The 15,214-nt window shown below is 34.3% G+C and overlaps 1 protein-coding gene across 1 annotated transcript; it reads right to left on the bottom strand.

The window, feature by feature from the left end:
- Nucleotides 1-1,780: 1,780 nt before the first annotated feature.
- Nucleotides 1,781-12,677, bottom strand: LOC119189660 (glutamate decarboxylase-like). Its single transcript, XM_037439931.1, is given in 11 exon segments — nucleotides 1,781-1,990; nucleotides 2,222-2,310; nucleotides 2,727-2,930; nucleotides 3,220-3,369; nucleotides 6,463-6,541; nucleotides 9,718-9,785; nucleotides 9,891-10,001; nucleotides 10,546-10,686; nucleotides 11,029-11,147; nucleotides 11,612-11,809; nucleotides 12,644-12,677. Coding segments are annotated over 11 exon segments (1,287 nt in total). The 3' UTR covers nucleotides 1,781-1,896.
- Between the last annotated feature and the right edge of the window lie 2,537 nt (nucleotides 12,678-15,214).

The raw sequence follows: 15,214 nt of genomic DNA, 5'->3' as shown, positions 1-15,214 counted from the left end.
AAAACTTTCAATTCCCTTCGCTTATCTTCTCCCACTTGCCAAAGTTACCAATGCAAAAACAGTCTTTCAGAATATTTGTTCTTCAATCTCTTATCCCTCTTATTGTTTCATATTTAAGCTCGTCGCTATCAAACAAAGAAAATAAAATAGTTTAATGCCGCCCAGTTTCTATGGCAGACGTGGTGGATTTTTTTTTACTAAGTATACTTTTCTATTTTTATTATCCCATTTCCAATGTCATTCACTCTTCAACCAGTAAGACTATATATTTATATATATTATCTATATGGCTATTTTACTTTATACTCATAGTATTTCTATCTATACTATTATTCGTTTAACAATATTAATATATAAAACATAATAAGGTTCAGGTATAAAAATTAGATAAAAAAAAAACATAATTAGCGAGGTAGACATGGCATATTCTGCACGATAGCTAAAATATTTTATAATTCTTAAATAATTGTTTATGCATCACGATAAATATAATTAAATAATAGAAAACTTTATATAGTTTAGAGAAAATTAATATTTCAGTTATACTCAATTATAATTTATATATAAAATTCATAATAATATGGAAGATATTTGGAAGACTTAAATATTTTATTTATATTGCTATTTTATTTTATTAGTATTTTCTTACCTTCTTATAGACACAAAATATTATCATACTTTCTATATTGGTGGCAATTCATTATATATTACAATTATGTATTTCATAAAACACTCACACGCAATATGTCAGTAATCAGTTTTATAGTTCAGTACAACATAACATTATTTTAAAAATATAACTGCATCGAATATCACGAAATGAATAGAGATTGGCACTAAATAGAGAGCAGTGTCTATTAAATGTAACCGATACGTTGTATAGAGGTATCGCCACCAATTTCTCAACCATATCCAAACACCCTATACATACAGACGTACAAACATTCAAACAGACGTATAAACATTCATACAGACACACAAACATCAACAGCAAAAGCCCTTTGTAACATAATTAACACTAAGCGTACACCTAACAATTTGCTAACACATACATATCTATCAGAAAATATATTTTCAGTGTCATGATTTAGATTTACAACTTAACAATATAATATGGGTATAGGAAATAACACTTTTGGAAGCCGTTTGATTATAATTTGAGAAAGTTTACAATATTACCTACGGGGGAAAATAGTTTTATATCTTTATACCATAATAAGGTGTGTTCCACGGAAGTTTTTCTGGAAAATAATTCGACGGAAAATAGTATTTTTCTAGGCCATAAATAATTCAACATTATTGTCGTACTATTTTATATATACTTTATAGATATTTAAGATTCAAACAATAATCGTTGTATATTTATTTACTTATAATAAATTAATAAAACTATTTGTTTTACTAAATGAGCCCACGCATACTTTTGGATGAATGAAAAAAAATCTAAACCTTTAAAAATCTGACTGTTTCTGCGTGATATTAAATGTAAGAAGACACAAACGGCCAGTCTACTCTTAAATCGTTATTATTTAAATAGAAATGTAAAAGATGCCAATTTTTACAAAATAGATTTTCTTTGAAAATGTGACTACTCGAAAGAGATGGCTTTAGAGTTTTCTATTGAAGACAAAGAAAAATCCATACATACTTCCCCACACGCGACTAATGAAGTGTGTAGACATCAATAAGAAATATACGTATATTTAATGTGCATGAATATAATTACTAATGCGCGGTTGAAACTAGCTCTCCTCAGTCCAAAAGTTTTTGTTTACCCTACTCGCCGCTAGATGTCACTACGTTTTACTAAAGATGCTATTTAATTTCGCCGTATCACAAACCGCAAGGAAAGCCCGTCTCCACCGCTGCTCTGGACTTTATGGACATAAGAGTAGTTTATTCGACTACAATGTCCTGGCCAAGACGGTCCATCTCCGACAGGAGGAAGTCCACATCTTTCTCGGTGACGGCGGCCGAGGATATGATATTCCTATATCAAAATTATATATTTTTTAACAATTCTATTTGTTATTTAAATATCTGGAGAAAGCAAAACAATCGTGGATGCTATGATATCTATCGAAGGGATAGGTAAATATCTTCAATTTTTAGTTTATTTTTATTAATAAACACTTGCATACTCTATAAATCAACCAATGTAATTTCTCTATCAATAGTCTGCAGGTAGTTCTATTAAAAAAAAAATACTACTTATACTAACCTGAAGAAGTTAGGACGACGGTCGTCAGGCTGGTAGCCCACCATGATGGTGCCGGCCTGCATCATCTTGCCCTTCAGCTTGGCGCAAACCTAATGGTCAAAACATCAATTAGTTACAAATGTGTTTCGCGATATCAAGTATTTGGCTACCAATTGACTTAGAATAAAAGCCACATGTTTAAAAACCTGAGCATCAGAATGCGAAAACTGGACACTTCAATCTTTAAAATATGTTTCATATTAAATAACGAGACTTTACTACTAAATAAAGACTTTAGTTGCGGACATAATATAGCTGCAGCAAACGTGCTTCATTTATTTACTTATTATCCGTTCTGAATGTTTTTAAACATCTTACTCATTTTACTATGTTAGACAAATTCGTATTTCATTATAAAATCTGCACTATCTTTCTTTTTTATACTGTTCTATTCCAACGACTAGTAGTTATCAAGTTTGTTAAAGCATGAAAGTTCACAAAACAAAAACATCTATCTCTTTTGCACCCTTCCTCACCTTCCAAGCCGCAGTTCCTTGTTAGCGTCATGCGGGATGCCGCGCAGCTGCTTCGGCAGGTACCAGAAGGAGACGTTCACCATCTCGGGCTCGAGGATCAGGTGGAACTTGTCGGGCTGCTCCTTGATGCGGCGCACCATGTACTCCGACAGCTCCATCAGACGGTCCATCAGGCGTTCGAAGCCAGAGGTACCCTAAGGGAAATGAATTTGAACACTATACCACTTTGATCAAATAATTATACTAATGAGCCATTAAGAAGGAGTATTTATATTGAAAAGAAAAACTGAATTAAGTACTATCTATATTTTGTTTTAATGTGTATTCGTTGCTTTTGTAAGTAGGCAATGCCAAGATTTTTTTTTTTATGTAAATGAGTATGTAGCTATACCAATTTCTATAGCTATATGACACTACTGTTAATAGATTACTTTTACCAAACACTGTCCTCATCTTACTGATAGAAGTATTAGCCATACTGACCTTTCCACGCCACTGCAGCCACAGCTTGAAGATATCATTGTGACGACCGCACTGGATCACCTTGTCGCCGGTGTCGTACCGCGGGTCGTAGATCTTGTCCGTCATGAACAGGTATTCAGCTGACATCGCATTGCAGCTCAGCAGGATACCCTGTGGAAATACTTATTAATTGGATTCATCCGGCAATGCTATTTTCTTCTTGATGTTTAGAAGTTAAATGTGGTAATCAAATTTCCGGGCCTGCCTTCTTAGCTGCCTTCTTAGTGTTTGGGAATAAATAGAGTTCCTTAACTTATTTTACGATAGACTTAATAACTATAATAATATTATGTAATTAAAATTAAATACTAGGTATGCAATAATACGTATAACATGTATTATTATATTTTTTTTCTACAAGACTATATATGTCAAAGTATGAAATTATTTTCGACCTGACTGTCACCGAAAAGAAATGTTTTCCCCTTCGGTCTTCGGTTACACCATTTTGAGTTCTTTGTTAGATTATGTAAATTATCTATGGGGATCCACTATCTGCCCAAAGCAGATGTTTGTGTTGAATTTCGTTTTTAAGTTTATCATTCGGTTTTGTTTACTCTGTGGTGGAGTTAATTGGGAAAAATACGTATCGGATTTAATTATAATTAAATCAATATACTGTTATCAGTTCTTTATACCCACTCATTTCGGGAGCATATTAAGTATGAGTTTTCTTGAAATATAGTATTTTTAAAAGTTCTGTAAGTTACTTTTGTATGTTATTGTCTAACTAATATAAATAAGGACGTTTATGCAAATGTTTGGATGTATTTTAGAAGTAAATACAGAATCAGCTGAACGGATTTTAATGAATTTTGGCACACGGATAAAACGTGTTCTGTGATAACACTTTTCTTTTTACCTGATAATTTGTTCCTATGGGGAAATATGATTTTTTAAAACCTCACTATTAAATATATATTAGATGATGCTGACATCAGGTGGGTTACGTATCTCTCGACTTTTAGGGACCTTTGTATCAGAAAGGCTTTTCACGCCGGCAAAGCCGCGAGCAATATTTAGTTCAATATAGACCCCGTGTAAATAATAATATATATCAAGCTTTATATATAGATATTTTAAAAAACCTAAACTCAAACACCACATTGAGCACCCGTATCTAGTCAAGTAAATACTTGTTCAAATTCCACTACTTTGAATGCTCGCATAGGAAAACAAATTTTCCTAACTCCCTTTTCAGCCCCTCAGTATAACATTCCTGAACGTTTCCGAATATTTACAATAGAGTTCAAAGTCGTTTGGCAGCTGTCAAGTGATTTTAAACTTTATGTGTCGGCGATAAGAGTTGCTGGGTTTAAGACTGCAATTAATAGGATTATTGGCCGTAAACGTCAGTACAATATGGTGTATGATAAGTGGCAAGCATGCCCCTTCGGAAAAATCGAAAGCTAGTGCAGAGACATCGTCATTATCGATAAACAATTTATACCATTTTTAGGACATACTCGTAATTTAATGTCCCGTGACGAATATTATACAACAGTGGGATGTAGAAATTTATAGATGTATTATGCAATATATTAACCAGTTAGTCTATAAGCCATTTTGGAATCAGAATGATTTTTTCATTCTGGTTCCAAAATGGAGGCTTCTATACTCTCATTGAAATACCATGGTGGTTAATAACATTTATTCAAGTCCTTAGCAATCGCACTAATTATTTGCTTCTTAAGACGAAGAAGTATATAAGATTGTATAATAGTAATATAAAGAAGACATGCTCTTCCTTGTCTATAGAAATCGTCAAATAAAAATGACTAATAAATGTATTTGAACGACTATCGATAAAACTGAGAATATATTTATCTGTAGTGCATTACTACAGCCATCTGACGGCGCACTACGCATTTAATTAAATTCCACTTTGCCGGCACGTTGCAACATAAGTTACCAATTGAGGGATCCAAAAAGGGCGTGTAATACTTTCATCCTTATTTCTAAATGCATAGGATTCAGTATTAACTGTAATTCCCGTTTTAAGGATTCCAACTACAATAAATATTGAAATGCAGCACTCTAGGCTCTAGAGGAGCGAGGACTCTCTATTGAGGACGAATTTCAGGTTGCAGATAAACAGAAACGAGATAGACTGCTATGGACTTTTAATGTACTTTTTATTATCAGAAATCAAGATTAATTAGATCCTGTTGGATTATCGTTTGTTTATTCGTGTTGTAGAATAAAAATATGTGTACTTACTACTTATCATTGACATATTATTATATTCTTCCGGTACTAACAATTTCTGTTATTTTATTTGCAAGTAATTTAAATCTATATTTAATCACAACTACAAAAATTTAACGCAGCCAACTTCATGCGCCAAAAATATGCCTAAGCATGTCGCCGAAGCAATAACTTGCAGATGTTGCAAGTAGTATGTTTTTGATGGCTCTTCCCCTCTCAAATTAATTACTTGTGTATATCTATACCCTATAAGAACTTAGGTACGATCATATAAAAGTTATTTAGTTTGTTTTTAGTTCACGATGAAAAAATAGAGTTTCTATACATTCGGTAGGAGCAAATACACTGTTGACTGGGAGAGAATGCTCACGGCATTAAGTCCGCCTGTATACCATGTGTACAAAGTGTAAACTAAATAAATAAATAAAATACAAAATATATATATCGTACAAATATTGATAACAGATTTAATTGTTACATATGCAATATTTCAATTTAATTCATTGACTGTTTAATATTAATGATATTCTATTTTTACCATTATTTTAGTTGTGTTTATGAATATGTACTTTCTCAAAGAGAATATTAAAATGTTTCACTATAAGACATTATAGCTAGGATACGGCAAAATTTTATTTCTAACGAATATTTTTATAGACCAGTGTTTCCCGCACGATAAAAATTAAAATTAGTATGTACTAGTTTTTGTTCGCGGATGCACCTGCGTGCATAAGTTTTTCGGGTTAAAAATTTACTTTATATTTTCTCACGATAAAATAACCCCTAAATTTGAATTTACATCTCTAGTAAAACACCCGTGAAAACTGCATTAAATTCCACGCAGAAGTTTTTGCTTGATGAGTGTGCAAACATACAGATAAAAAAACATCTTAAAAAATGTTATTTGGCTTCTTTTGCTCTAATAAAGGCCGCCCGTATTCGTTTTTCTAATATATGATGTATATTCAAAATTTAATTATATGTGATGATACTAACCTCGTATTTGAAATGGACCGTGGAGCACTGCAGCAGGGTACCCATCAACTTGTGCGGATTCCATGTCACGGAATCAGCCCTGGTAACAAACAAATCGCAAATATTGCAAATTCACACGCTGTAATTACTAACTTAGAATTATTTTGAATAATAAAATTATACATTTAGCGTTTCAATTGATCTTGAAAGGGCAATCATTATTAATATTTATTTTATTACATTGTAACTTTCATAAGGCGCTATTTGTTTTGAAAATTAGAATTAATTAGATGTACTATGACATTTTGAATTAAATAAAATAGTATTATTTTGAGAGATCGTGCTGTTGAGGGAGTTTCTTTCTCCGCTTCTTCTTCAAAGCAATATTACGTTTCGAACTTGTGTTAGACTCATGACGATTGAAAAGAGCTTGCGAAAGACTATTTAAATAAGAAAACTTTAAGTTTGAATTTATTTCTAACAAAATATTTAAAGTAACACATTGACACACAAAATACTGAATACATTTATAAATTCCATTAAAATCTCCGACCAATAGCGGCTATAATTACAGCATACATTAGGCAATAAAGATTAACAGCGAGTGTTAAAGTTAAACACGGTGTTATCTGCTATTGGAACAGTTGGGGGCTCCCGCGCCTTTTAGCTAAGCCCTTTGAGTCGGCCGGGGCTGGCGAGGGACTTGCACACCGAACTACGTGTTTAATTGTTGAACCAAATAATAAATAAATTTTAATTGCAATTTAACATGATTTAAAAAATGTTATTTCCATTTTCTATATAATTATTATAGCTTCCCTTATTACGTTATGAAAGCAGTGATATATGGAGAGTAATTAAAACTGTTTTAAATGCACTTTGTCATTCGGAATAAGCAAATAAAACATTAGAACATATAGCTGACGTGAAACACCGACGCTCGACGAAGTCTGCAGTCGCTGAACACTCTGAGGGAGGCGCCAATCATTATCTGCGACTAGACAAGCCACAAATCCTCGCCAAAGAACTCCGATTCCTGCCTAGGATGATTCGCGAGGCTATTGAAATTAAAAATCATCCTAATTTCAATAGGGAAGATGGTTGGAAGCTTGCACAAGCCTGGGATCCAGTTCTACATTTAATTAAATCGGAACCCAAAAGACCGGCTGCCAGACTTCAAGACACTGTGAGCTCATTCTGCGTAGATCGGACCACCAACAGCTAAAATTTAAAAAATTTAAAAAGTTGTATAATTGTAAAATGTAGGTAGATATTGTAACTTTGACTTTACGGATGAACAACACCTCAGTCCCCCCCGTGACCATGAAGGCTGCAAAGTCTTCGAAACGTCGGGAGAAAATAAAATACTAGCACCGCGATAGAATCCGAAAATTAGTTTAATTTCAAATAAAACAGAGTTAATAAAAAAATCGTTGAAGATATAAACCAAACTATCGTTCTCAACTAGTAGTTCAAGTTTTAACATTATTACTGTTTTTTTGATTAATTGCTTTAACATAATAAACGTACTGTTCATTGTTGAAATAAAAGATTAAAGTTTTAATTTATGGTGTTTAATATCCAAATATCCAAAACCGAAACTCAACGGTGTAACAGAGTGTTGCAAACTCTTGATAAACGAGCGACGCGTCACTCCCTGAGTGCGGAGGTATGTCGCGTTTTTTACGCGGGGTTTAGAGGGTAGGAGGGACAGAGGAAGGCTAATTAATTGTGCACCATGCGGGCGCAGCGGGAGGACATGATTGTTTTTTAAGTTGCTTGAGGGTGTGAAAATATAGAAGTTTTTAAGGAAACGTCTGCGTAAATGTAGAATTAGTAAAAACAAAATTTTATATTAAAATAAAGTTTTATAATATATAAAATATAGTTTTATCAAGGTCACGTGGGTTGATCAAAAAGCGTCTGAACGCTGCCTTGTCTAGATTTAAGTTTATGATTTACTGACGATACTATTCTAATATTTCTTTCTTGAAAATTCTAAGAGTACCTTCAGTTATTGTACCATATATAACATCTCTCTAAAATCTCAACCGATTAACTTCTCTTTTTAATTAAATACATACATACATACTCTTTTAAAATTTTCTTAATTCATTATAATCTTAAAAATATTATTTCTCCTAAAACAAGTGGTAAAAACAAACACTATATCGACTGTCGAATGGATCAAACAAAATCAAGATAAACACCTTTTATAGAAATCCTTCATGTTTTAGCCCATATTTGTTCTATCGGCTTATTCTTGACGTGTGAACTCTCGTATTGCTACGACGTAGCTGGCTACGGATCACGTAGCACTGCTACGGGCAGGGGTGCTACGCATGATATTACTGATAGTAAAGTGCAATTAGGTTTGTTTTTACGTTCTCTAATTACAATATAAATGTGTATACGAGATATCTATTATGATAATAGACCCACTACCCAGATACCTGATATAAATCAGTGTTCGATATTATATTAAATTCAGTGTCAGTTTTACTTCGGCCTTTTGTGATACACAGGACAATCGAAAATTGTTAAGCCTACTAACATACTGCATACAGTAATTTTTTATTTAAATAAAAAAAAAATAATTTATTAACCACTTTTCTTCGTTTACGAAAATTTTAATTCCACGTTTTCTTATAAAATCTTAATCTATAAAATAAGTACACTCAATAATTTGTCATACTACATCTTTTCCAGATATCGGTTATTTAAATATTAAAAGAAAATTTCCTAAATATGAGAAAACACTATCAGCAAGCAGCAGCCCTAGGCGGTATGTCGCATGGTCCAATGCGCGCGATCTCGTCGGATTGTGCGCGGCGTGCGGCGGGAGCGGCGGGTGCGCGGGGGGCGCGGGCGGCGCGGCGGCCATCATGATTGATGGACGCTAATGGCGTGCCGAAGGATTAATTCCAACTCTATAATGTTTACTGTGTGTTTTAGATGTACTTGTATCGCAGAGGAGGGGTTTTGGAAACGGGAGAGAGAAAGAAGTGTTGAAGTAAGAACATTTTTTAAAGGATTCGTGCTAGGCGACACTCAAATTTACTATTTTCTATTTTTTCTATGTCATTAAAATCTGAATGCTATACTTGATACAAAGTGTTTCTATAGTAACTAATGATACAACAGTGATGAGTTACCTTATAAAATAACTTACAAATTTAATTGCTTGCACATGTTTGAAGAAAAATTAAATAATATGCTATAAACTGTCTTAAAATAGTACCTAGCGCCGAGTCTTAGAGTTGAAGATGGACTAACCTTTCGATGCCTGTAAGACGTGGATGACGGTATTTCTTGGAAAACAGAAGACCGCCTCCCCAGGCAGCCTGCGTACATATGTATAATTACATATCTAGAAGTCATTATCACAATAAAGCGCATGTATTTGACGCATGATTATATATTCTGGAAAATATATGATTTGAACTTACATCAACATGCATCCACATGTCGTACTTCTGGCAGATGTCCGCTATCTCCATCAGTGGGTCAAAAGCGCCGAGCACAGTCGTGCCTGATGTCGCGTTCACGAAGAATGGCACCTATGGAACGAACACAAATTGGAATTTTGCTTTCTTTTATTCGTAATCTTATATCGATAGTTCCTAAGTAAATTATGTTATGTGAAAAAAGCGATTTTCACTATTTTAGCGTTTCGTTAACTAGGAGCTGTTTACTACCAAACACATTTAAAAAATCTTCACTTTTCTTATGAGTTTGGTTACTACCAAACTGCAGTACCTAGATAACGAAACGCAAAATTAGTATCGCTATTATTTTAGATACGATAGTTAACTTAGAAGCCATCGATTGTGCAAAAAAAAATAGCCATCATGTAATTACAGTCAATAATATTGTAATATGTAAAAGCGAGTTATTCGATCTTTACACTTCACGGTTTTAAGATTGAGAACAAGTTTTTTTAATGAGTAAAAATATGTTCCATCAAGCAACAATTCACATAAAACAGAAGTAGAAAGGAAAATACAAGTCATCACTTCCTGATCTGATTACGCCGCTTTAACTGAAGGAGATAAATAATTTTATATCTGGTTACACATTGTTGTGGTCACATGAAATACTTACGTTCCCCTTGTCCTTGTGGTATCTGACGAGCCGCTCGAGCTGCGCGGGGATCATGCGCCCGCGCTCGTCGGACGGCACGCATACGCAGTAGTCGGTGCCGAGGCCGCACACGGACGCACACGACTTCACCGAGTAGTGGCACTAAATATGGTCAGTATAATTTCAGTCATAGTATAGAGTCGCTCCCTACTCCATAATGGGATATGCAAAAGTGCGGCGAACAGTGGGTGAACTAGTTATGCATTTAGCTAATTCTTCAGAGAAGTTGCGTGAGCTTATGCCATCAATAGGTCTCAGTCAAACTTATTCATCACCACTGAATGAAATTAAAGTATGCTATACTATATTGTAAAATACAAATTGATTTAGTTAATTTTTGTATTTACAATTGTTTTTGGAAATTCTAAAATTTTAAATTGTTTTTGGCAGGATATTATCATAAAAATATCTTAGTAATATGCACTAAATAGCCATTAAACTTACCTGATCTGAGGTGAACATGACAAGTTGTCCCGGGATGCTGGAGAGTCCCTTCTCCTTATACTGCGGGAACTTGCGGTGGCGAGCGGCCAGGAACGCGTACAAATTCGACACGGAACCGCCTAGGAACATGGTTAATGAGTCGAATGTAGATGATACCAAATTTCGAGAAGATTGTGATTAGGACGTATTTATGTAACAAGAACTTTCTAGGAAATCTACCCAAAAAAACACGACGTCGCAGTTTTAAAAACAAAACCTGACCTTTATTTGTATTTGTATTGTTTATGTAATAATAGTATCCCACTTAATAGAACTCGGAACACTGCGACTGTGGTACGAAACATTTCGCGTCGTATAATTGAGGTTATAGATGGTCAACAGTCGGGATCAATAGCGTATCATATGGCGGAAGCTGGTGAGAGGTAGCCACGACCCTCAGAACTGAGGAACGACGCAAGAAGAAGAAGAATTGCGGTTTTCTAGTGTTTACGGCGTTTTGAAATTTATAAAGGTTAGAGACATATACATTTCGAAGAATTGATTAATGTTAATTCTAACGGCTAATTATGTTTCGTGAACTCACCAGGAGCCAGAATAGAGTCGCCAGTCTTCCAGCCGATCATGCTCCTCATCTTCTCCAACACGATGTTCTCCATGAGGATAAACACGGGCGCTATCTCGTACGTGAACATGTTGGTGTTGGCGGCCGCGGTGAGCCACTCTCCTGCTAGAGAAATGATATCCAGGCCGCAGGACAGCTGGTTGAAGAAGTGCGGGTGACCTAAGGAGAAACAGATGATGATATTCTTATGGTGACGATTTCAGAAAGCTATGTAGCCTTTGAAATATTTAAGTGAGCATTTATTTATTTATATACACCCACAATATAATATGTTATCATATAAGTTATATTGTGAAATAGAAGTATTTTTCGTATTTTATATTTTAATTTTCTCCCGAAGTTCCGAAGACTTTGCAGCCTACATGAGTCCCCCTGTGATCATTTATTTCCATGTCTAACATTCGCATAAACATAAAAGTCATGAATATTGTAAAAATTACACAATTTCAAATATACATGCCTATTATACACACAGTTTTGATCATAACATGTTAACAAGAAGCTAAAGCTAGCTGAAGCTAAATTAAGGTAGAATAAATTAATAGCACACAACATTACACAAACAAAATGGCTTAAAAAGAATGGATTTTCAAGTTATGATATAGACTAGCGATTGCAATTATTCCAAGATGCGAGACTTGCTGTATGCTAATTCGTTATATCCAATCCAAAAACACCCATTCATTCTTATATTTAAAATATACTGCACCTATGGTGCAGCCAATTGTTTATTGTTACGTATTAATATTTTCATGCTGTGACAGCCTGTAATTAAAACAGCACTGCAGCAATTACTTACTGAATTGTTAAAAAAACTATGTATGGCTTATGTTTTGTTGGCTGTTCAAATAAATAAATAAACAGCGACATGACAAACATTTTAAATAAAAATTTCGACACTAGCCTTTATTTCGACCTTTAGCTATATTTTAACAAGTTTATATCAAAAGTGGCAAATATCGATATCCTGAAACCGGATGTAATAGCACGCGCCATCACACTGGACGATTGTTTCCGGCTGCCCCATCGGACGTGAAACTTGCTTTCAATTGAATAAAAATATTTTTGTCATATTTAAGGTATTTCGAGATAGATTGTAAGATTTCTGTAACAGTTTGAAATACATTTCGATTTTAGCTTAACAGAAATTATAGTAACCATGTCTTTCAAGGGGCAGGGTATATTATGTTACATTTATGACTGGTTTATTTATAATAATAATATCAACCCTGTTATATACTTGCCCACTGCTGAGCACGGGCATCCTCTACTACTGAGAGGGATTAGGCCTTAGTCCACCACGCTGGCCTAGTGTGTATTGGTAGACTTCACACCACACTTTATATTATGTGGTTTATTTATATTATGTTAAATTTGCATAATGATTTCTTATGTTTAAGCGAATGTTAGATATCAAAATTTCGGATTTTATCACAGTTTTATAAATTCATTTTCCCACAACGTTTCGTCCGAGAAGGACGACTAACATCGCAGCAGGCTCCGTGACCATGAAGGCTGCAATGTTTTGAAAGTGGAGAAAAATTTAAATTTAAAAACAGCGATAAAATCCAATAATTAGTTTTACGTCAATAGTTTTATTTCGATGATAAAATCTAAATGAATGGTCAAACCTATTAACGCACACAACAAATATTATCATGGATACTACGGGAAACATATAAAGCCAGCATCTAACCATTATAGATTTTACATCTATAATTGTCCTCATTACATCTCTGTACTTCATAGACGTAATGCCGTACGTAAATCTTCTTGAATGATTACCCTAGTACTTATTCGTGCCCAAGACACATCAAGTCATTGATTTATCTAGACTTTGGTGATAAAATAGATTGCAATAGATTCTCTATTACCCGACGTGTCGTATGCAATGTGATAATAAACTATGTGGATTTTTTACCAACCCTCCAAACTCCCGGATAAAGACTCCCAGAGGACATGAGGGAACGCTATCTCGAGCCGATTATATTTTTATAAAAAAAACCTTTAGTTACACCCTCGGTTATGAGCTGTTCACACTATCTTCACTGTTTCATGACTTTTGACTGTGGCATTGCGGCAAAACTCCCGCAAAGTACAAACTTAAATTCTACCCATATGTATAAAAGAACACATTACGTTTCAAATCGTCATTGTCAATTTATACATGTGTGTGTGTTTGGGCTCCTTATTTTTTAAAACATATAATAGACAGCAAACAGCAAGAGCTAACTCCTCAAAGTTTTAAATCAATTTAATAGTGTCAGTGGTAGATTACACGTATATTTAAAAAAAAATACAGATCCTACGTTAGTTTACCACAGTACATCGCATCTCTAGATCATAGCTTGTTGACAATAGCTAATTTATATTCCTCGTCTGTGTTTGATTTAATTATGTTTACCCCTAACCCCTAAATGGCGGCTAAACATCTGTGGAGTGCGATAAACCGCCCCTAGGGTGCGGGACACTTCTGTCCCTTGGGATCTGGATTACCCTATTCGAGGTGAATCAATTGACGGTTTTGGGATTTAAATATTTTTTGTTTGTTTTATGGATTGTCGTAAAATAAACAGAGGTGTAATGGAAATTAGATTCTTTTAAATGCATTGCAATGGTTTCTTAGTGCAGTTTTTTTCTATTATCATACTATAATTTCGCTCTTAATACCTTCGAATTTAGGTGATAGAGGAAAGCTGAGAGCCTTTAGCACCAGTGGATCCACCCGGTTACCACTGTCTTCGAGAAATTATGTAGAATCCGATTACGTTTGGTTAATAGAGAGAGATGGAGAAGTCTAGTAAAAGTCGCAATCAATTTTTCAGACGATCCATTACCACGACCACTCCACCAAGAGTATACAACTGAGAAGAAGAATTACGTTTTCTGTTACTTTTTGAATCATCAGTTCATTAGCCGAGGAGATACAATGATTTTTATTGTAATCTTATGAAAAACGAACGAATTCTCTACAATTTATCGTAGAATATCAAAATACTGTAGAGAGACATACATAATTTAAACTCGCAATACGCCACGTGACCGCTCTACACCCTACGCATCAGTCTCCGACCGACAAAAACTATACAAAAAGATAAGACACTAAATCTGGCTCTCCAAGTCAATTCAACATGTTTAGAGGACCACTCACAACCACTGGCGACCCTTGGGAAAATACCCCAGCAGCCCAACCCATAAATATCTGTCATAAACATTTCCTGTATCTTGTTACCACAGATAAAAAATAGCATGGGCGGAGATAATACAACTTATTTTTAATGTTTGAGATTTATTAATGAAATTAGTTATTTTTAATATTATTTTATGAGATTAAATGGAATTATTGATTTTATTTTTAATATTTACTTTACAAAAGATATAATTTAAGTTATCCAGAACTAATTATATCAACAGCCCTAATGTATCCACAATAGAAACTTTGAGGTTATAACACATTTTCCCGCGGTCTCTACGCGCTGTCACATTGATTGACAGCAATCAGGGGTCATTGTTTGAAGCATTTCATTTATTTGAATAGAATAACAAATACCACAGTCCAAAGAG

Source organism: Manduca sexta, chromosome 18 (genome assembly GCF_014839805.1).
Source record: "Manduca sexta isolate Smith_Timp_Sample1 chromosome 18, JHU_Msex_v1.0, whole genome shotgun sequence".
In the NCBI taxonomy this organism is placed as follows: Eukaryota; Metazoa; Arthropoda; class Insecta; order Lepidoptera; family Sphingidae; genus Manduca; species Manduca sexta.
This window is presented reverse-complemented; position numbering and strand designations above follow the sequence as displayed.